The 24,047-nt window shown below is 45.4% G+C and overlaps 1 protein-coding gene across 1 annotated transcript in view; it reads left to right on the forward strand.

Moving 5' to 3' along the window:
- CAPN15 (calpain 15) overlaps positions 1 to 24,047 on the forward strand; it is a 107,523-nt gene that overhangs the window by 28,638 nt on the left and 54,838 nt on the right. Inside the window, 1 exon segment of the mRNA XM_087973223.1 lies at positions 9,882 to 10,199. Coding sequence (XP_087829349.1) covers positions 10,024 to 10,199 — 176 coding nt within the window. The 5' untranslated portion in view covers positions 9,882 to 10,023.

Below are 24,047 nucleotides of genomic sequence, written 5' to 3' on the forward strand. Positions count from 1 at the left end.
GGCAGCAGCGACATGTCTATTCCTAATAAATCTTCTTTAAGCTTTGAAAATCCGGCTAGAGACTCATGATTTAAATGGGGGTAACTACCAAGAGCCTTGACACTCGAGGTCGTTCTTGCAACAAACAGGGAGGTGATTGTGAGTGAGATCTCCTTTTTGGGGGCTCACCCCCACCCCCATGTTGTGATAAGTGGTAGGTCAACCCTGGCCTTGAAAAGATAAAGTATCGGCTCAGCTAGAAGTGGTAGTATCTCCGAGCGCCTCTTCTTTGACAGATGATAACAAATGGGAAGGGAAAGACAGCGTGCCTCGTCAATTCGGCTGCATCCTCTAGCCTCAGCGAAAACACCCCTTAGGAGCGATGGCTTCTCTGTTCCAATAAACAAAGCTTGTTTCCATCGTAGATTGAGCGGAGTTGTTAAGGTATCAAATCTTGGAGCCCAGGAAGGAGGCCTGCTGGAAATCTTTTCTCTGGACTAATGGGTGCCAGATACACGCACAAAACATGTGCTATTTCTGGCTCAGAAGCTGCTACTCGGTTGTATTGAATAACCATGTTTGTAAGCTACCTTAAGAGGATCTCAAAAGCTTTAAAGAAGGATGTAAATATTTGCAAAGAACTAATCCATTGCCTAACCTGGGCCTTGGTTACCAACCATTTTGCAGGCTCTGTGTGTGGGTTGCCTTCTAATAGGCAGCTTCTGCATTGTGCTGTAAGTGGGTCATCAGTTAGCTGTTTATTGTGTTCAAGAGCTCAAGCCCTTCTGGGAACCTAAAGAGCATCAGCTTTAGGTGGGACTTGTCTAAAAGGAGTTCTCAGATTGAGATACTTTCCCTATTACCTTCTCCCTGACATTGGAAGAGTGTCATGGGCTGCATCTCTCCTAGCCAAGCTTCATGAGCTGACAGCCTGCCATTAGCAATGGCGGGGGAGGGAAGGTGGAAAGATTGGACTGTTAAGGAAGAAGGTAGGGATGGAAGCCCAGCTGAGCCAGCCAAGGTCAACTATCGATATGCAGAGGTGGGGAATCAAGAACCTGTTGCCTAAACTAGCAGTCCCCAAACTTTCCATCTTGGCAGCCCTGCCCAATGCGGGAAGGGGTGTGTGTGTGTGAGTGGTAGGCACACATGTGTGCGCACAGTTCCACAGGTGCAAGTGGCAGGCACTTGCGCTCATGTGTGAAGCTCCACTCGCGCAAGCGGAGGGCCTGGAGCAAAGGGTTCTTGTGCTGGGTCATGGCTGGTTCAAAACTGGGTCACACAACCGATGGGCAGGTGTGTGTGTGTGTGTGTGTGAAGCTCCACTTGCACGAGTGGAGAGTGCACAAATGGAGCTTCGTGCGCAAGTGGAGCTTCGCACATCTGCATACTTGCCCACCGCTCGTGCGGCCCAGTTTCGAACAAGCCACGGCACTGGGCTGTGGCCCGGGGGTTCGTGACCCTTGCCCTAAACAATATACAAGCATCTAATTGGACCTTTATATTCTGGGGGATAGTGGGTGGGTGGAAGAAGAGGAAAATATACTTCGTATTGTGTTCAGGGAAAAACCTCAGATTCAGCTTACGCTTATGAGCCCACGGTGGCGCAGTGGTTAGAGTGCGGTACTACAGGCTACTTCTGCTGCCTGCCGGCTGCCTGTAATTTGGCAGTTCAAATCTCACCAGGGTCCAGGTGTCAGCGTTCCAAGGAACAACCTCCAAAACAGACAACTCCGAGACAAGCATCTTCTCAAAGTTCCACTTTGTTAGAGATGTCATATTGGCGTGTCTGGGAGAACACAAATCTGAGAGTTCCGGGTTTTCCCTTCCTCAAAAGAAAATCAAAGATCCATCCCCTGCCTTCATCAGTCCATCACATGGCCCAATCATGCCCTCGTCCCATCCGGAGAGTATCTCCAGTCACTCCCCTCCAGGTGCAGGGTGAAACGGCCTTGACTCTCTCAGAAAAGAATGTTGTGGCTAATCATCCACTGCTCCTTAACTCCCCCCCTCCCAAATTCCCAGTCACTAAATGTGGCAGCCTAGAAGCTCCAAAAGAAAAATGGTTTCCCAGGCTGACACAAGGTTGACTCAACCCTCCCTCCTTCAGAGTTTGGTAAAATGAGGAGCCAGGTTGCTGGGGTGGGGGCAAGAGGCTGACGCTGTAAACCGCTTAGAGAGGGCTGTGAAACAATGTGAGGTGGCATATAAGTCTATGTGCTATTGCTATTGCTGTAGTTGATTGGATGTTGCATTAGGAGCCCTGGTGGTGCAGTGGTTAGAATGTGGTATTGCAGGCTGACTCTGCCCACAGTCTGGAGTTCAATTCTGACTGATTCAAGGTTGACTCAGCCTTGCCTCCTTCCAACATGGGTGAAGTGAGGACTCAGATTGTTGCGGGCAAGAGTCTGACTCTGTAAACTGCTTAAGAGAGGGCTGGAAAGCACTGTGTAGTGGTATATAAGACTAAGTGCTATTGCCCTCCCTCCCTCCCTCCCTCCCTTCCATCCATCCATCCATCCATCCATCCATTCATCCATGGTGCACCGTGGTTAGAATACAGTATTGAAGGCTAACTCTGCCGACTGCCAGCAGTTCGATCCTGACTGGTTCCAAGTGGACTCAGCCTTCCGTCCTTCCAAGGTGGGTAAAATGAGGACCCAGATTGTTGGGGGCAAGAGGCTGATTCTATAAACCACTTAGAGAAGGCTGGAAAGCATTGTGTAGTGGTATAGAAGTCTAAGGGCTACTATGGCAATTGCTACTTCTGTACCCAGATAAGCTTCAGTAAAGTACAGGTATCCTCGACTTACAACAGCTCATTTAGTTGACCGTTCAAAGTCACAACAACACTGAAGAAAGTGACTTACGACCGTTTTCCACACTTACAACCGTCACAGCATCCCCACGGTCACGTGATCAAACTTCAGACACTTGGTAACTGACTCGTGTTTATGACAGTTGCGGTGTCCCAGGGTCAAGTGTTCCGCTTTTGCAACCTTCTGATGAAGGAAGTCTATGGGAGAATCCAGATTCACTTAACAACCATGTGACTTCCTTAACAGATGCAGTCATTCAGTTGACAAAGGTGGCAAGAAAGTTCATAGAAATGGGACAAAATTCCTTTAATAAATATCTGACTCAGAGGTGGTATTCAGCCGGTTCTGACCCGTTCTGGAGGACCGGTAGTGGAAATTTTAAGTAGTTTGGAGAACCGGCCAATCCCACCTCTGACTGGCCCCGCCCCCATCTCTTCTCTGCCTCCCTGAGTCCCAGCTGATTGGCTGGGTCTTCTTTGGTTGCCCTGCACAGGAGAACGGAGCTGGAAAGCAGGTTAGTGGGGTGAGGAAGGAATGGGGATTTTGCAGTAACCTTCCCCTGCCACGCCCACCAAGCCACGCCCACAGAACCAGTAGTAAAAAAAAAAATTGAATCCCACCACTGGTCTGACTTGGCAAAGAAATGTTGGGCTCGGTTATGGTCACGAATTGAGGACTACCTGACACAGCAGTAACTCAAACCTCTGCTTACTGTTTAATCCAAAGAAGTGATTTAACGCGCACGTTTCCATTGTGGATGATTTTTGGGAATCAGGAAGAGCCCTTTTAAAAAAAACAACAACAACACAGGATTGGAAAATCTCTCTGTTTCCTCTCTTTGTAAGTGCTTTTCTGGGGGAGGGCAGGGAACCAATTTAGAAAATAGCAAGGAGGAAATGGATTCATAATAGATCCGCGTATTTGCTCTAGAAAACGCTCTTGCAGGCGTAATTAACTGTAACATTTGAAATGTGGTAATTATGCATTAAAACCACAAAAGAAAGGAAAATAGGTACTTAACTATTTGTTTCTATTAGTTAAATTCCCCATTTGTCTCCCCCCCCACACCCATTGTTATTGCTACCACATTGAGCCTCCCAAATTAGATTAATCCAAACAGTGATTTATTTTGTTATGTATGTGGGGGAAAAGCTTAATTCTCTCCCCTCCATGCACAACCCTTCCTAATGCAGGTTTTTCAAAAGTGAGTTTTTCTGCAGTTCCCTTTCCTGCCTGTTCAATTTTTAGCAAATGTCGTTTTTATCATTCCCAATCTCGGTGCGCTTCCCTCCCTCCGCCCTCCCTTTTCTTCTCTCCATCTTTCACAAACCACTGAGCCCAAGACTTTGAGTAATGCTCAACTCTGCCTGGGATGCTTTCCTACTCATAGCCCCCAATGCACACGATAAATTGGCTAACAAACTGCAGTGTGACAGGTGTATAATTGTGCAGAGCCTACATGAGTTTTTTTTTTATCCTGTTGTTTGTTATTTCAAGATAGATTTGCAGTTAAGACATCCCAAGTTAGTGTTGTTTCTTTGAAAGTAGGAAAAGATTGTCCGGGACTATCAAAAAAAATCACGATTATTTATACGTGGGTGTCTTCTGCTCAGTAGGTAACTGACATAGAGGTAATCCTCGACTTACAACCCTTTGTTTAGGGCAAGGGTCTTCAAACTTGGCAGCTTTAAGACTTGTAGACTTCAACTCCCAGAATTCCTGAGCTAACATGACTGGAGGAGGAATTCTGGGAGTTGAAGTCCACAAGTCTTAAAGCTGCCAAGTTTGAAGACCCCTAGTTTAGGGACTGCTCAAATTTACAACAGCACTGAAAAAAGTTTTCACACTTGTGACCATTGCAGCATCCCTGGGGTCACGTGATCAAAATTTGGGCGCTTAGCCACTGGCACATATTACACCTGTGGGAAACACCCCCCCCCTGAAGAATGAAATGTTTTGGAAAATATTAAAGGGGCAGAATAGAATATGACCCCTAAAGGAGAAATGGAGAAATATGCTCTTAAAGCAGGGGGCCCCAACTGGGGGTGCAAGATGATATTCCAGGAGGTGCGAAAACTTCGGGTTTAGAAGTTTCAAAACTATAATGTATATGTATATAATTGACGCGGTGACTCAGTGGCTAAGATGCTGAGTGGCTAAGAGACTGAGCTTGTCGATCAGAAAGGTTGTCAGTTCAGCAGTTCGAATCCCTAGCAGCGCGTAACGGAGTGAGCTCCCGTTACTTGTCCCAGCTTCTGCCAACCTAGCAGTTCGAAAGCATGTTAAAAAAAATGCAAGTAGAAAAATAGGAACCACTTTGGTGGGAAGGGAACAGCGTTCCTCCATGTGCCTTCTGGCGTTTAGTCATGCCGGCCACATGACCACGGAGACGTCTTCGGACAGCGCTGGCTCTTCTTTGGTTTTGTAATGGAGATGAGCACTGCCCCCTAGAGCCGGGAACAACTAGCACTTATGTGCGAGGGGAAGCTTTACCTATGCATCTGATTACTCTTTTAAGGGGTGCGAGATTATATCGGAAGTGTTCTAGGGGGGCAGGGTATAGAAAATGTTGGGAATGCCTGCCTTAAAGGCAGAAAGCAGACTCAAGTCTTTCTTAATAGCCCCCAGCAGATATTTTGTGCCCATTAAGAAAGATTGGGCCAGCCTAATTCACAAAACAAAAGAGCTTCGCCTCCAAGGATGGGATTAAAATTGACGTTCTCCTCCTCCACCCAAATTCTAAGAACAGGACATGAGCCTTTAGGACTGCGTACTAGGATTAACTCACCACCATTTAGCAAAAGACACAAGAGGCTGACTCTGTAAACCGCTTAGAGAGGGCTGGAAAGCTCCATGAAGCGGTATATAAGTCTGCTATTGCTTGGGAAGGAAGGAAGGAAGGAAGGAAGGAAGGAAGGAAGGAAGGAAGGAAGGAAGGAAGGAAGGAAGGAAGGAAGCCCTAGTGGCGCATTTGTTACAATGCAGTGTTGCAGGCTAACTTTGCCCACTGCCAGGAGTTTGATCCTGACCAGCTCATGGTTTTGACTCAGCCTTCCGTCCTTCCGAGGTGGGTAAAATGAGGAGCCAGATTGTTGGGGGGCAAAGAGGCTGACTCTGTAAACCGCTTAGAGAGGGCTGGAAAGCACTGTGAAGGGTATATAAGTCTAAGTGCTATTGCTATCCATCCGCTCATTTGTTCAGCTGACCCAGAACTGTTGGTTCCATTCCTCATTAAACTCCCTTTCCAATCAGCCTCCACGTTGCTTCCAGGGTTTTCCTCCCCGCTTGGAACCGAACCGGATGGATTTTTCCTTCCAACACACCGTTCCAAGATCACCATTTGTAAACTTCCCCGTCACCTTCCGACAAGTGAAGCCTCTGCGGGGAAGCAGGGATCCAGATTTGCTTAACTGCTGCATTGGTGTGCTTAACATCGGCGACAAAACCGGTTGCAAAATGCAGGGAGCTAAGCTCATTTAACGCCTTGCCTCACATAAATTTTGTCCTCCATTGTGGCCCTGAGCCGAGAACTACCCCCCCCTTCCTTGTTTTATAAAGAGTAAGTGTTCAGTGCAGGCTGATGTGGATAGAGCATGCAATTACGCTTCGTGGTTAAATTGAGTTCTATGCCAGCCGAGTTAACCTTGATTCCCGCTTTGAAGATTCAATGTCACCTTCTACCCCGAATCGTGCCGAGCATCCTCGGTTTAATCTGGAGCAACAGAATTTATGCTTGGATAGCAGCCCTCGCGAACAGTATTTGAGGCTTCCAGCTTAGCTGGGGTTATCCTGGGTCTATTTATAGATGCTCCCCTCGGAGAGTTTTCCAAGCAGTATTAAAGCTGGTGTTTTGTTTTGGTGTTTTTTTTTTCCCCCTCTCCCTTCTCCCCTTCACATCCTTGCAAGCTTCAATCTGGATCCTGACTTCTCTTGGCTTATCTGTGGTGCTTTTGGCAACTGACATGACGGAGTTTGGCCAAGCTACAGGATGGCCAGTTTTTTTCTCTTTTCCTTTCAACCAGACAGGGTGGCTGGCTTTGCTAAAGGAACTGTAAAAGTTTCCCAGCATCGTTGGTTTTTTTTTTTTTTTTCCGGAACGATGTTTGTAGGCCGATGCAACGCAATGCCCCAGGTGCTTTTTCAGGAGGCAACTAGACTTTCTTTTGAAGATATTTCACTTCTCATCCAAGAGGTTTCTTCCGCTCTGACTGGATGGTGGGGAAGGGAAGGATTTATATTCCTTGCAGACAGCTGGCCATTTGCATCCTTTTAGAGGGTCATTGAGGACTCTTGGAGGTTTCTCTGTGTCCTCAGGGTCACCTGAGTTAGTACTCCTGGATCCTGCAGTCTGCAGTTTTTTCCTTTGGAAATCCATTTCTACCCCCACGCCATTCCAAGGGTGTTCGTCCCAAAAAAATGAAATTGGACAATTTTGTGTCTTAGGGCTGGAAACTCCAAAAATTGTCTTAGTGCGTTGAGTGAAACTGGTTAGGATGTCATGCTGAAATCTGCTTTACTGTAAGGACTCAAAAGCTCAAAGGACTTCATGTGGACTTACGTTTTACCAAAATACAGGCAGTTCTCAACTTACGACCACTCTTGCTCTCCCCTCTTTGGAAGAGCTTTAGAGCTCCCACTGCCTTAAGAAAGTTCAAAACATTCTTAAAAATCCATCTCATCCTGGGCTTCCCCCCCCCCTTTTTTTTTTAAACTATTACCACCTGGCAGACGGTACAGAATAATAAAAACAAGGACAAATAGGCTGAAAAACAGCTTCTATCCCAGCAGTAGCTCTTTTGAATTCTACTGTATAGTGCAGTGTTGGTGCGGTGTGGGGGGTTTTCAATTCAATGTGTGGAGGGTGAAGGATGTGTGTTTGTATTTATTTTCATGGTCATGATGTGCACTGAAGATGCGGTTTGATTTCGTTGTACGAGGTGCAATGACAATAAAGTTAACCAAGTGAGAAATTCGTTAAGTGAATTTTGCCATGGTTGATCACTTGTCTTGCCACATTTATTAAGTGAACCACTGAGTTATTCAGTTGGTGGCATGGTTGTTAAGTGAACCTCGCTTCCCCATTGACGTTGCTTGTCAAGGCACCGCAACCGTCATAAATGTGAGTCAGTGGTCAAGTATCCGAATGTAAATCTATGGGGATGCTGCAATGGCCATAAGTGTGAAAAACGGTCATGTTAACTATTTTCAGTGCTGTAACTTCAAACGGTCACTAAATGAACAGTTGTTAAGTTGAGGACTATCTATACTACAGAAATAAGGGAATATTTACCTCCTTCTTTGGGGCACCTGAGTTTCTGCATCGATTCACCTGCTGACAAACTCCAACTTAACTTTAAAAAAAATACAGACCCCCAAATGATTCTGAATCCTTTGAAATCAAAATGTTTCAAATATTTCAACAAAAAAATTCCAGGAGAGGCAGTCCTCGACATACGAGCACAATTGGGCCCCCAGAATTTCTGTTGCTAAGCAAGACCATTGTTAAGTGAGTTTTGCTCCATTTCACGACCTTTCTTGCCAGAGTTGTTAAGTGAATCTCCCTACAGTTATTACGTCGGTAACACAGCTGTTAGGTGGATCTGGCTTTCCCCGCTGCCTTGGCTTGTCAGAAGGTCACAAAAGGGGGATCCCATGCGCCCGCCCAGGACACTGCGACGGTCATATGTATGAGCCAGCCGCCGAGCAACTGAATAATGATTGCATGGCCATGGGTATGCTGCGACGGTCACAAGTTTGAATAACGGTCATGTCACTTTTTCCCCCAGTGTTGTTGTAACTTTAAACGGTCCCTAAGAGAATGGTTTTGAGTCGGGGACAACCTGGAGAGATTCCCAAAGGATTCGGAAAGGAATTCCAGCCAGCTTTTCCCAAATCCAGTGTGTTTTACTTAACCTGTTCTTTCTAAATGATAGGAATATTAAGGGAGCCACCCCTCACTATCTGCCATTCCCCATCTTCGGATTCGGCCTCTCCCTTTCCCAAGAAATGAGCGAGCTCTCTGTAAAACCTAGCTGGAAACCCTGTGTGCCTCCCCTCTTCTCACATGTTCCTTGGTTCCTCGGTGGCTCAGTGGTTAGAGTGCAGTACTACAGGCTACTGCTGTTGACTGCCGGCTATCTGCAATTTGGCAGTCCGAATCTCACCAGGCTCAAGGTTGACTCAGCCTTCTTCCAGCTCTCTGTGTACATACAAACAACGGTCAACAAAGTAATATGAGCCATGGTGGTGTAGTGGTGAGAGTACAGTACTGCAGGCTACTTCTGCTGACTGCCGGCTGACTGCAATTTGGCAGTTCGAATCTCACCAGGCTCAAGGTTGACTCAGCCTCTTCCATCCTTCAGAGGTGGGTAAAATGAGGATCCAGATTGTTGGGGGCAAGAGGCTGACTCTGTAAACCGCTTAGAGAGGGCTGGAAAGCACTATAAAGCGGTATATAAGTCTGTGCTATTGCTATCTTCCTTCCTTCCTTCCTTCCTTCCTTCCTTCCTTCCTTCCTTCCTTCCTTCCTTCCTTCCTTCCTTCCTTCCTTCCTTCCTTCCTTCCTTCCTTCCTTCCTTCTATGGTGCGCAGTGGGTAGAATGCAGCGTAGAAGACTAACTCTGCCCACTTCCAGAAGTTTGATCCTAACCAGATCAAGGTTGACTCAGCTTTCCATCCTTCCAAGGTGGGTAAAATGAGGAGCCAGATTGTTGGGGGCAAGAGGCTGATTCTGTAAACCGTTTAGAGACGGCTCTAAAGCACTGGGAAGTGATATATAAGTCTAAGTGCTATTGCTAATGCTACGTTGCCTTTCATGACCAGGTGGGCTTCCATCCCCTTCCCACCCAAATCTCACCTTTGAGTCCGAATTGCTCTGCACGTTGGCTTTGATGATCAACGGACGTCATCTCTGCTTCCTTTTATTTCGACAAGACTCTTAAAAAATGTCACTGCATGGGTTTGAAAGAAAATCATACCTTTCTTTCTCTTTCTCTGTTTCTCTTCTCTCCCTCTCCTCTTGTTTTGTTGTTGTTATTGTTGTTTTTGTTTTGTTTTTGTGTGTCTTTTCTTTTCTTCGATCAGCACCAGCCTCCTTTTCTCCAGTTGTGGGATCTTTTGCTCCACTCCATGCTACGAGTCTTCATCCTTTCAGGCCGACAACTCATGCCACTCCCTGGGACCTAACCTAGAGTAAATCTTGACCCGGCCAGGGTTGGGGGGAGCCATGGGGAGTTCAGCTTCATCGCTGGCCACCGAGACGGAGTCGGACCATGGCTTTACTGGCCCAACTTATCCTGGGCATCTGGCAGCAAGCTGGTATAGAAGTAACCATGGTGGCCCCGTTTGGGAGAGTGCCCTTATAACACGGCAACATCCGCACGTGAATCACCGGGCACGAAGGTAAGAAAGCTGGGGAAGGAGCTTGCTTTGGTCTCAGCTTGGTTGAAAACCCAAGGCTTGGGGCGGCGGGGGGGCGGGATTTCCAACTGCAGCCCCATTAGAGGCCACGGGAAAACTGCCAACCCGGCTGCACAACTCACCTGGATGCATCTGGAAATGCGTTACATGTTCGGGTGCATGATAGTTACGCTGGCTGCTTGTGGCATGAGACTTTGGGTTGGGGGTTGTTGGAAGAAATGTCCATCTGGTTCAGTTCCAAGCCGAGAGGAAGACACTGGAAACGTGGAGGCTAGTGATGAAATGCTATCGGTTCGACCTGGTTCAACTGACCTGGTAGTAAATAAAGCTCCGATGATCGGCTGAGAGGAGAAAAAAGAGAAAAACGAAGGATCGGCCCTCCCACTGGCCCCCGTGCCTTTCTGTTCTTTATCCTCTCAGCTGCTTGGACAGCTGGTGTTTGGAAAGCTGCACACATGTGTTAGGTGCGCGCACGCACGAAGTGTGTGACCACCAAACCGGTAGGGAAACTGGTAGAATCCCACCACTGATGGAGGCGGATTGGAAAGATGGTTTAATGATGAAGCACAACCACCCAGCACATGGTTCTAGTGCAACTGACCACATGGAGTTGGGAATGGGAGGGTATTTATACCTTCTCTTGGGCTTTGCCCTTGAACTTGCTGTTCCTGTGCAAGAACATGTGTTTTATTGGCTGTTGTCAGATTCCCATGGTGCCATGCATAAACCCTAGGAGATGATATGGTAGCAACATAATCAATTCCGAAACTAAAAACTGGCGGGCAAAACACATATACAAAAGGATAGAATTGCTCCCCCCTCCAAAGATCAAATGATTCTTCCAATTAAAACTTCTGAATAGGATCATGTGGTCATCTCCAGGTGATGATGAGGCTACTGTCAGTGACCTTGACATATTTTGATAAAAGTTCGCAGTTGCGCAGAAAAGAACAGAGGCTAGCGAAGAAATGGAAAGTTAAAGAAAAGAATCCCCCTCCCCTTCTTAACCCAGCAAAGGAATGCAAAACACCTCCTGCCTTCTTCCTTCCAAGTTTCCCCCCTCCCACCGTTTCATGGCAGCCAAAAGAGAAAATGGCATAACAGCAAAATAAAGAATAGAGAGGGGTGAAGATATCTTGAGGCTGACACCATGTGTAAACCCTAGGAGTTTGTCTGAGCTAAGTTTGGTTGAAGTTTGGCTGATGCAATGAAGGGCAATTGTTGGGCAATTCCTATTGCAGCTGAGAGCTAACCCTACCTTTGTTCAGACCTTGCTGCAGGGAATTTGCTTATGAATAGAGCTAGCTGTCACAATAAGCTCTTTCTCTCTTAAGTGCTGACGTCTGCTGAGGGCCATACAAGAAAGGTGGGGACTGCTTTCTGTCTCCAAGAGCATGTTTCTCAATTTCTCATCCAGGGAAATATAATATTCTGCCTTTTTAAAAATATTTCTCAAAATATTTCATTCTTCTAGGAAGAGAGGTGGGTGCCATTGATCGAGGTGTGGGTATTGTAGAAGTCAATACAAGTAGTCCTTGACTTACATCCATTCATGTAGCTACATATAATAAGGCCGGGTCTTATTTTTTAGAGCCCCGAAAAAATGGCTAGGCCGTCTTTTCGGGAGTGACTTAATTCCGCACCCTTGCATCTTCGGGCAGGCGGCGACGGCTTGGATGTTGACCTCGGCGTTGGTGGGGCACTTCGTATTGGGGTCAACGCAGGCAGCACCATATCCTGGTGTGCAACAAAAGTACTTCCTAACGGCAAGCCCCCACAATTCCCCCATTTTGCATGTTTTAATATAGGCCTTAATTTGGGGGAGGGGCTTAATTTCATTTCATGCCTATAAAACATGCTGGGACTTCCTATTGGGGGAGGCTGTATTGTTGGAGAAACAGGGTAGTAGTCCTTGGCTTACGATACAATAGTTCGATTAGTGCAGAGGTCTCCAAACTCAACCCAGCATAGCTGGCTGAGGAATTCTGGGAGTTGAAGTCCACGAGTCTTAAAGTTGCCAAGTTTGGGGACCTCTGGTTTAGTGAGTGTTCAAAGTTATAGTGGCACTGGGAAAAAAATGTGATTTATGATCGTTTTTCACACTTTCGACCGCTGCAGCATCCCCACAGGTAGTTCTGAGGGTCCCCCTCTTAATCTACCTGTGACATCCTGGTGGAAAATTTGCCTAGAAAAGGTTGCGTCAGATTTAACCTGTCTTGAACAGTTCCCGTGTTTATATTAAATTAATTGGCCAGATCACACTTCTTTATTTTCAACCCTGTATCCATAATCTAAGGTTAAATGTTGAGAGAGAGAGAAATTGAATGAGTGCTAAGGTGTTAGCTTGGCTGATTATATAGACCCAAACCTTTTTCATGTTGTTTGAAAGTGTGTTCCTGCTCTCCGGCATTAACACAATAAGAGGCTAAAATCCAAGCTTAGTTGAAATCCTTCTTTGGAGAAAACTTATCAACTTCGGTCACTGTAAAATCTTCTTATTGGTGACCTTTTGCCCTTTTAGAAACAGCAGGACGCTGTTTCCCACCTTTGGTTTATTTTGGATTCCCATTTTCTTAAATTATTTGCCCTAAACTTTTATCTCTTAGCTGGAAATCCCAAAGGTGCTTTTTCATGAGGCAACTGGACTTTCTTATTTTTTTCTTTTCTTTGAAGACGTTTCGCTTCTCATCCAAGAAGCTTCTTCGGCTCTGACTGGATGGTGCAGAATGGAAGGATTTATATTCCTTTGCAGACAGCTGGTCATTTGCATCTTTTTAGAGGGTTGTTGAGGCCACTTGCAGGTTTATCTGTGTCCTCAGGATCATCTGAATTAGAGCTCCTGTATTCCTGTAGCCTGCAATTTTATTCCCTCTGGAAATCCATTCCTACTCCCACAGCTTTCAAAGGGTGTCCATCCCAAACTGTACAGCTAAAAGTCTGTAGAGATTCTCAGTCCTCCAAGTCATGGTTGTCCCAAAGGTGTTTTTTTTCAGGAGGCAACTGGAGTTTCTTGTTTTTTGTTTTTTGTTTTTTTTTGTTTTGAAGACCTTTCACTTCTCATCCAAGAAGCTTCTTTAGCTCTGACAGGATGGTGGGGAATGGAAGGATTTATAGGTCTTGCAGACAGCTGGCAATTTGCATCCTTTTAGGGGGTCGTTGAAGCATTCCTGTGGTCTGCGATTTTCCCCTCTGGAAATCCATTCCTACTCCCACACCATTCCAAGGGTGTTCATCCCAAATTGCATAGCTAAAAGTCCATGACCTGAATGACTGAGAAACCCCTACAGACTCTTAGCTGGAGAAAACATTTCCTGAGTCTAGATTTACCTACTGGGGAGACACAGAAGGTGCCTAGTGACTCTTAATATCTAGAACGGAGCTGTCCAACCTTGGCGACTTTCAGACCTGTGGGCTTTTGACTCCCAGAATTCCCCAGCCAGCATGGCAATTCTGAGAGTTGATTATCTGGGACTTGAAGTCCAAAAGTTGCCATGGTTGGACATCCCTGATCTAGAGGGACTGATTTCACCGTCCCTTGTAGCCACCAAGCCCAGATTCATGGAGATCGTAGCGCTAAGAGTAGTCCGCAAACACAATTTCCTCTCCATTTCCTGATTTTGTTCCTCTGTCATGAAACTTACTAGTGAGAACAGCTGGCTATAACATCCATGTCTGTCTCCCCCCTCCCTCATTTTTCTCATCGAGCAATTAAAACTTGCTTTCCTCTGGAAGGGGTTAAGAGGGATGACAGTCTGTGTTGTAACCTTTTCGTGGGTTGAGAATTATGCGGAGAGGATCTAGCAATGTTTTAATCAAAAGAAAGAAGGGAGGGGGGAATGGATGGGCGTTGAAATCTGCCGTGTTGCACGCTAAGAATATTGGAATTTATGATTAATTCCGGCTTTTTATAGCTTTTTCGACTTGTTGAAGTGCCATGTGCCTTTCTTAGTGCCTGTTGAAAAACAGCAAGTAACTCCTTCCTCTGAGCTGCCATGTCTTGGAAAATATTTGTGTGCGTGTGTGTGTGCTATGATCCTTGAGGAGTTTGTGTGCATGTGCTATATAACATGCAGATTTGGGGGAATCTTTCTGGCAAAATGTTCCTGGTGTGTTTGTTTGTTTTCATTTTTCAAGACGGACCTTGAAATTTCTTCCAGAGTTTCAGTAAAGTTTCCCCCCCCACCCCAGCATTTGTCCTTTTTAATCAGGGGATCAGGAAGTGAATAATATCGAAAACAAACTCTGTTTTAACCTTGTGTGACTTTCTATATTGCTTCCCACCACGAATTTTTTTCCTCATTGTTGTTGTTGTTGTTGTTTCTTCTTCTTCTTCTTCTTCTTCTTCTTCTTCTTCTTCTTCTTCTTCTTCTTCTTCTTCTTCTTCTTCTTCTTCTTCTTCTTCTTCTTCTTCTTCTTCTTCTTCTTCTTCTTCTTTTCTCCTCCTCCTCCTCCTCTTGTCTGTGAATCCTCCATGTGACAATAGAGGAATAGAAAGTGAAGAGGGAAGATAAACTTTTGAGGCCGTTTCAGGAGGAAACATGGCTTCTGAGATTCCCCCCACCCCAAGCTGTAAATCGAAAAATGTGTACGGGAAGATTAGTTCTCTGTGCACATCGTGGCTTTTCTTTCATCTAGCAATTTCCAATATCTAGTTTTTGGGCTTAAAGCCTGGACTATTGGTATTGTGTGACACCGTAGCATTAGATTCAGACTTCTACCTGTTTGGCTTTGTGAATAGCACCAGCATTGCAACAGGTGCATATTTTGTGCAGTTAATATATTTTTTTCTAATCCTTAAGGGTTGGTTTTTTTTTTTTTGGACATCCTGGAAGCAGAAGGAAAGAGTATTTGCTCGTACAGGTAGTCCTCGACTTACGACTGCAATTGAGCCCCGAATTTATGTTGCCAAACGAGATAATTGTTAAGTGAGTTTTGCCCTATTTGATGACTTTTCTTGCCACCGTTGTTAAGTGAATCACTGCGGTTCTTAAGTGAGTAACATGGTTGTTAAGTGAGCCTGGCTTCCCCGTTGACTTTGCTCATCAGCAGGTCGTTAAAAAGGGATCACAGAACCCCAGGACCCTGTCACCGTCAAAAATAGGAGTCAATGGCCAAGCGTCTGAATTTTGATCGCATGACCACGGAGTGTTGTAAGTCAAGGACTACCTGTATTGCAAATGCTGTCTGGACATGACCATGGATGCAACAGGAATTTTGCATGGACCTCATCTACCCACAGCACTGCTGAGGATCACAGGGAAATTGAGTTAATTCTAGCTTAGAATTTTCCTGGATTTGCAGTTTAAGCGTTGATCTGTTCGGTAGTTGCTGTTCCTTTGATAAGTTGAAATCAAGAACCCAGGTGGTAATGGGGCTAAAATGTTGAGCAACAAACCTGGAAATTGAGACTTAAGTTCTCTTGGACTACTCATGTTCCTTCATTCAGGGTCTCCTGCTTGAGCAGGGGGTTGGACTAGAAGACCTCAAAGGTCTCTTCCAACTCTGTTATTCTGTATTCTGTCTCCCTCTTTCCGATGCCTTACAAAATCAGTATCTAGTGAGAATCATACTAGACTAGACTAGACTATAGACAAGAGCCATGGTGGCGTAGTGATTAGAGTGCAGTACTGCAAGCTTCTTCTGCTGCAAGCAGCTGCCTGCAATTTGACAGAGAGGGCCGTAAAGCACTATAAAGCAGTATATAAATCTAAGTGCTATTGTTATTGCTATACTATACTAATACTATACTGTATTGTACTATACTGTACTATACTCTTTATTGGCCAAGTGTGATTGGACACACAAGGAATTTGTCTCTGTTGCAATAAGCTCTCCGTGTACATACAAACAACGGTCAACAAAGTAATATGAGCCATGGTGGTGTAGTGGTGAGAGTACAGTACTGCAGGCTACTTCTGCTGACTGCCGGCTGACTGCAATTTGGCAGTTCGAATCTCACCAGGCTCAAGGTTGACTCAGCCTCTTCCATCCTTCAGAGGTGGGTCAAATGAGGAGCCAGATTGTTGGGGGCAAGAGGCTGACTCTATAAACCGCTTAGAGAGGGCTGTGAAGCGGCATATAAATCTTAAGTGCTATTGGTAATACAAGATATCAATAGTAGAAGGAAAGATGAGAAGGACAATACCGTAATACAGCCCTACTACATGGGTAAATATTTACAATATTTACAATTTAGAAAATTGTGTCAACTGGCAAAGGCTTGAACTGGTGGTTGTTAACTCTTAGGGTTAATATGTCACTTTCTTTTTGTATTCCAATGAGTACGAATTAAGCTAATCAAGACTTGGTAAGGTCGTTTTCTTGTCCTTCTGCTTTAAGTATATCCATTTTTCATTGTTTGTTGCTGTCAATTGCTTTGACTTTTCCTCTCATTTTTTTCTTGGTTGCACAAAAGCACCCTTCTGCGGATTTGTACGTTTCTAATGGAGTTATTCAAGGTCTGCTTTGCTCTCACAGTTGAGCCTCCACACCAGAGAATTCTTCTGAAGCATAAGTCTTTGTAACCCATATTTTATTAGAAAGCCAGATTTTGGAGGGAGGGGGAATAAAAAAAAAGAACATGTCAGATGTACTGGAAAAATGCAATCCAAATATAGAGACGGGAGTAATTTTCAGGATAATAGAAGCCAAGAACAGTTTGTATTAAAAGGTGTGGAGAAAACCAGAGGATAGACAATTAAGGACCTCAAGAGAAAGAACAGGAAGAAAACTCTTCCTTTTTAAAATAGGCATGGAAAGATAAAAAAACAAAACAAAACAGAACTACAGCATCTGTCCTAGCCACTATTTAAGTGGTTTCTTCTTTTCCAAAGTGGAATTAATTCAAAAGTTTTAGCATAAAAGCACTCCCAACAAAACCAGCCAAAAAATAATAAAGTTTGAGCAGATATTTAACTTCTCCATAGGTCTAGTCAGAAGTGTGGAAAACTTAGAAAGGATGAGATTGAAGGGGGGAAAAAACCAGGCATTATGTATTAACAGAATAACAAAGTTGGAGGGGAACTTGGAGGTCTTCTAGTCCAGCCCCCTGCTCAGGCAGGAGGCCCTATATCATTCCAGACAAATGACTGTGCAATCACTTGAAAATCTCCAGTGATGGAACACCCACAACTTCTGGAGGCAAGCTGTTCCACTGATTAATTGTCCTAAGGTTTTCAGTTTGCCTACTCAGCATCTTATGAGAGATTTGTAGTTACTGAAATAAAATGGGGGAGGGAGGGTGGGCAGGCAGCAGAACAGAATAGAATAGAAAATAAAATAGGATCGGATCGGATTGGACAGGACAGGACAAGGCAGAATAAAAAATAGGATAGAATAGAATAGAATATTGGAATGAAGAATAGAATAGAAATAGAATATTAGAATGAAGAATAGAATAGAAAATTGGAATGAAGAGTAGAGTAGAGTAGAGTAGAGTAGAATAGAATGGAATGGAATGGAATGGAATGGAATGGAATGGAATGGAATAGAATAGAATAGAATAGAATAGAATAGAATAGAATAGAATAGAATAGAATACTTCATTGGCCAAGTGTGATTGGACACACAAAGAATTTGTTTCCTTGTGTGTCCAATCACATTTGGGTACACAAGGACACATTGCTTGTGTCCAACACGTGTCCTTGTGTGCTCTAGAATGAGGTTCATCTTGTTGAGTGTCAAACACATTCCAAGATGTGCCACGGGCTACTTACTGGAGATAAAGAAGCAATTTGGCTGTTTCCTCCATGTTATTATCCGATTGCACTTTCTACCTCTTCAGCCATAATCATCCCCACACCCCGTCAATTCCTGCGAAGCCAGAACAATGAGTTTGATGGCCTTTTATATATATAAAACAGAATTAGAGCTTCATTTTAGCCAGCTTATTAGCTATGGAGACATTAGGAGCCACTTTAGAGAGCATTACCTAACGTGTGGGAGGCATGCACTCCCTGGGTTTAAATCCCCTCGTTGCACAGGAGCTAATGTTCCAATCTGCAGCCTATCTGAGCAAGAACACTTTTCTTTTCAACGCGCCGGAGTGTCTGATGTACAGTTAGATCCATATACCCCGAACCAGGTCTATAAACCTCCTTTTACTTTGAACGAGTAAAACAAGAAAGCTTAGCACTGGGCTTTTCTGCCCTCTTTTGTTGAGTTGGCCTCGCCTTTCCCAACAGGCTGCCCGATTTCTCCGAAGCTCTCGAGAAAACCTTGTCTTTTCCTGAGAATCTCTTATCGTTCAAAGCAGGCTACTGAAAGGGGAGAAGAGGCTTCCATTCATTGTTTTTTCTTTCTTTCCCGAGTATTAATTAGACCTGTGTTGTGTTGAGATTTCCAGGCAGAGCATGATAAGGCAGGGAGGGAGGGAAAATGGTCTTCCAGTTTCTGGCTGGCTGGGATAAAACCAGTGCAGCTCGATTGTGTGTGTTGGAGAGGGAGGGGGGGAAGAGGAAAGCTCCCCTGTTTTATGGCACAAAACAGATCATCATTGCAAGGCATTTCCTTTGCATCCTGGCTGCTGCATTCTGTGCATAGATGGGTTGCTGTTGCAATGCTCGCTCCAGATATATCCCATGCCTAAAAGCCCCATGCGTGAAGGAAGAGCTTTGTAAACAAATGGCTGTTTAAGTTAGCCTACTGTAGAAAATTCTAATTGTTCAACTTCCTTGTATGCTGCAGTCCAAAGGGCTGCCTTTCCTCCGGGATATCAGACCTAGGATTTTTAATTGCAGCTCTGTTCTGAGATGGCTCTTTTTGACTTGATGCAAACCGTGGAGGGGAAAAAAACTATTATTATTTTTTTATAAGGGGAAATAATGGCCAAAGATGTTCAAACACAGTAATTTGTCCGCTCCCCATGTTTGTGTCTCTGAATCCTAGTCCTCTTTACAGTTGCCGTGGTTATTTTTGTCTCTTTCTCATGGTAACGGCTCAGGGGCCGAGGTGGAAGGTAAAACTTTGCAAATCCCTACTTGTTTGGGAAGTGTGGTCCAATGATTGCTTCATTGCCAGCCTTGGAAAAATGGTCTCTGTAAAGGCTTTACTGTGGGCTGCAGTGCATCTTTCCCAGTGTAATTAATATAAGGTGGCCTCTGATTTCTGGTGCTTCCCGGAGAGAGTAGGGGAAGCAAAGCTGAAAACCGAGGCGTCTGGAACAAAGACACTTAATTTAAATTCTTTTCAGTTCCTCCAAGGCAAATTAAAAAACAACCTTCTAATGTATTTTAACTTCTAAGGGCCTTTTTTTTCCTTCCTTCCTTCCTTCCTTCCTTCCTTCCTTCCTTCCTTCCTTCCTTCCTTCCTTCCTTCCTTCCTTCCTTCTCCACCTTCCTTCCTTCCTTACCTCCCTTTTCTCTTCTCCCTTCCTCCCTTCCTTATTTGGGAGCTAACGAGAGAGAGAGAGAGAGAGAGAGAGAGAGAGAGAGAGAGAGAGAGAAGAGAAAGAGAAAGAGAAAGAGAAGGAAGAAGAGAGGGGGAGAGAGAGAATAAGGAGGAGGAGAGAGAAAAAGAGGAAGAGAGGGAAGGAGAGGGAGAGAGAGAAGAGGTGGAAGAAGAGAGGGAGAGAGAGAATAAGAAAAAGGAGGAGGAAGGGGGAGAGAGAGATTTTCAATTCTTTTCCATGGTACTTATCTCTTTTGAGATAAACCTCTCTAAAGGAGCCCTTTTCCTTTCTTATTTGGGCAAAGCTGCATGGGTGTCCCCTTAGCAGCAGCTACACACTTTTCTGGCATTACTTGCATTTGATAAGAGCTGGACAGTTATACTGAATAACAATTACATGCTGTCCTGCTGCCAGCAAAACTAGGGTTCCTCCTGCCATCGGCATTGAAGCTGACCAACAAAGGGACATCATTACTAACTACTCTAGAAAAGAAAGCCTCTTTAGCTTGCATCATGGACTTCCATGAGCCGGTGGTGGCACAGTGGTTAACTGCAGTATTGCAGACTGACTCTGCCCACTGCCAGGAGTTCGATCCTGACCGGCTGAAGGTTGACTCAGCCTTCCATCCTTCGGAAGTGGGTCAAATGAGGACCCAGATTGTTGGAGGCAAATAGGCTGACTCTGTAAACTGCTTAGAGAGGGCTGCAAAGCACTACAAAGTGGTATATAAGTCTAGGAGCAGAAGTGCTATTCAGCCAGTTCTGACCAGTTCTGGAGAACCAGTAGGGGAAATTTTGAGTAGTTTGGAGAACCGGCAAATCCCATCTCTGACTGGCCCTGCCCCCATTTAATCTCCGCCCCCTGAGTCCCAGCTGATTGGCTGGGTCTTCTTTGGTTGCCCTGCACAGGAGAACGGAGCTGGAAAGCAGGTTAGTGGGGTGGGGAAGGAATGCGGATTTTACAGTATATCCTCCCCCTGGAGTAGGGTGGAAAATGGAGATTTTGCAGTATCCTTCCCCTGCCATGCCCACCAAGCCACGCCCACCAAGCCACGCCCACAGAACCAGTAGTAAAAAATATTGAATCCCACCACTGTCTAAAAGCTATTGCAATTTATATTCAGTGCCAAAATAAATGCCACACCCATCCTGGCCTCATGCCCCCAATGAAGTATTTGGTCTTGGAACAAGAGGGACAACCTAGCACCTTACCTGAAAAGTAATAAGGGCATCTACCACATGTCAGACAGTGTAGCAGTGCAACTGACGTTACCTGTCCATAATTCACAGCCTGCAGGGCTCAACCAGCAGCGAAGCATGGAACCTGGATAAGTTAATGGGTCTTAATTGCCTTCAGATCTCAAAAGAGATGCCACCATTTCAACCTGGACATCCATTCCGGCTGCTTTCTGGGCTGACTTAATTTATCAAACGTGGCTTCGCTCAGAACATTTGTTTTTCTTTTCTTTTTGGTTTTGTTTCGACCGATGGAGTATCTGTTTCTCTCTCTCAGTGAGAGCCATTGACATGTTTTCAGTGGAGGTGAAACTGTCCAGAGGGGTGTGTGGGGCAAGTGGGTTTGTCTGCTTCCGTTGATGGTTAGGATCAAAAGTCGACTTACTTGAAACAGGTGGGCTCGGAAAGGAAAGAAGAAAAAGCAAGCTCCAGTAGCCCCAGATTCCACCGGGGTTGCCGGTTTTCTCAACCTGGTGAGATGTCTTGCAGTTAAATGTTTGTTTCTGTCGGGTGGGGGGGGATGTTTTCCAAAGAATTATAGTCCCCGTCCATCTGAATGGGTACCGGGACGGCCTCCATCTCATCCACAGAACATCCTTTGTTTACTGTCATTTTCCTGTTCTACTCCTAAGAGAAGAGATACAGCTCAGTCACAGACCGCTAGCTCTGCATGCAAAAAATGTCCAAGTTTAATCCCCAATATCCCCAAAGCAGAACTTGGGAAGTTTCCATTTCAATATCTGGAGAATTTGCTGCTAGTCGGTAATAGGATGCTGAGCTTAATGGAGCATCAGCCGGGTTTCATTTAAGGTAAGGCAGCTTCTTGTATTTCTTCTGCTTTGTTTAGCCTTGTACCTTGTAACAAGTTCTTTTTTAAAAAAACAAAACAAAAACAAAACACTAACCAGCTAGGAATTCTGTATGTACCCCGAAAGAAGATGTACCGAATTTTAAGACCATCCTTTCAGTAAACAAATAAGACATACATGCGCACACAACCTCTGCTTTGCCTTCGCATTTTTACCTTGTCAACCGAGAGTTGCCACCTCCAGAGAGATTTACACCTCCTCTCCTAAACAGTGTGTGGGGGGGATAAATGCTTGTGTATGTATATGCATAGATGTACAGGTAGTCCGCAACTTACAACTGTTCACGTAATGATTGTTCGATGTTATAATGGCACTGAAAAAAATGTGACTTATGATCATTTTTCAACGCTCCGGACTGTTGCAGCATTCCCATGGTTGCATGATCAAAAAATTGGACGCTTGGGAACTGATTCATATTTATGACAGCTGTGGTGTCCCAAGGTCATATGATCCCCTTTTGCGACCTCCTGACAAGCGAAGTCCATGGGAAGCCAGAATTTACTTAACAACCGTGTGACTAACTTAACAAATGCAATGATTCACTTAACCACTGAAGAAAAGTCATAAAATGGGGGCAAACTTGCTTAACAAACGTTAGCAACCTAAGTTTTGGGCTCAGTTGTGGTCCTAACTCGAGGACTACCAGTACGTGTCTATAAACCTACTTTTGTCGGGTGCAAGAAGTCAGGAACCAGGATAGAGTTCAAAAGTACTATAAGTTTACTCCTTGCTACCTATAGACAAGGGGACGCGGTGGCTCAGTGGCTAAGACACTGAGCTTGTCGATCAGAAAAGTCGGCAGTTTGGCGGTTCGAATCCCTAGCGCCGCGTAACAGTGAGCTGCCGTTCCTTGTCCCAGCTTCCGCCAACCTAGCAGTTGGAAAGCACGTAAAAAATGCAAGTAGAAAAAGAGGGACCCCTTTGGTGGGAAGGGAACAGCGTTCCGTGCGCCTTCGGCATTTAGTCCTGCCGGTCACATGACCACGGAGACATCTCTGGACAGCGCTGGCTCTTCAACTTTGTAACGGAGAGGAGCACCGCCCCCTAGAGCCAGAAACGACTAACACGTATGTGCAAGGGGAACCTTTACCTTTACCTATAGACAAGAATCTGAACTACTAACGGTCAAGGCGAGTTGGCCCCAGATAAGAGTCAACAGACTTCAAGGAGGGGCTGGATTTAGGTCTCTTACATCAGGGGTCACCAACCACCGGGCCGTGGACCGGTACCGGTCCGTGGAACATTTCCTACCGGGCCGCCGGTTTGCTGGGCGCCGCCATCTTGTTTGACAAGAAAGTGCTTCCGGGTGAGCATTTCCGGTTGGAAAGCAGCGTTTGGGTCCTGAAGGAATCCTTACGCCTTAGTTTCATCGAAGGGGGGGGGGGGCTTCGAACGAAACTAAGGTGCGAGGATTCTTTCAGCACCCAAGGCAAGGCGAGCCGAGCGACCGTCCCGAAGCCGTCCCGAAGCGAAGTCCATCGACAAAGGTACAAAGGAGGAGTTGAAGGTGGCGGGGAGAAGCAGGGGACGACTGGCTGGCCAGTCGCTCAGCTCGCCTTGCCTTGTCATGCGTGCTGATGCCGGTACCGGGCCGCGGATCATTTTGTGATGCCGGTACCGGGCCGCGGATCATTTTGTGATGCCGGTACCGGGCCGCAGCACAAAAAAGGTTGGGGGCCACTGTCTTACATGGTTGGTTCAGCCTGGTTATCTCCCACACTGATTAGCCAGAAGTCGTCTTCCCCAAAAGGGCTGTATCAGAGCTGTTCATTTGTCATACATATTTGAGTGTCTGACTGCTTGTTAAAATGAGCTGCCTATAAGATGATAAGATGAGGTATCCCCCATCTCTACAGTGAATCTCTCTCCCCCACCCCATCTGTATCTAGGCACTGCCTGACAATGCACAGTCCCTTCTCGTACATATAGGCCGTTCTGCCTCTCAATGCACATACACAAAGGCACTCATCCTTAACGGGCGCACAGGTCTTTCTAGCAAAGAAGAACAAGAATAAGGTGGAGATTAAGACGTGAGAGAAAAGCAATCTGGGAAGGAAAGGAAATGAGGACAAACTAGGAGAGAGAAAAAAGGGAAGGAAGGGGAAGGAAATGACTAGGAGGGAGAGAGAAGGAAAGGAACAGACCACAACTATTCATTTAGCGATCCTTCAAAGTTAACAACGGCTCTGAAGAAAATCACTTATGACCGCTTTTCACACCTATGTCCGTTGCAGCATCCCCATGATGATCTGAATTCAGACCCCTTGCCAACTGGTTCATGCTTATGACGATGTCCCCAGTTAGAAGGTCATGCAATTCTTTTGTGACCTTCTAACAA

Source organism: Notechis scutatus, chromosome 12, assembly GCF_049901735.1.
Source record: "Notechis scutatus isolate UNSWTSFEM ecotype Mainland chromosome 12, rNotScu1.2, whole genome shotgun sequence".
In the NCBI taxonomy this organism is placed as follows: Eukaryota; Metazoa; Chordata; class Lepidosauria; order Squamata; family Elapidae; genus Notechis; species Notechis scutatus.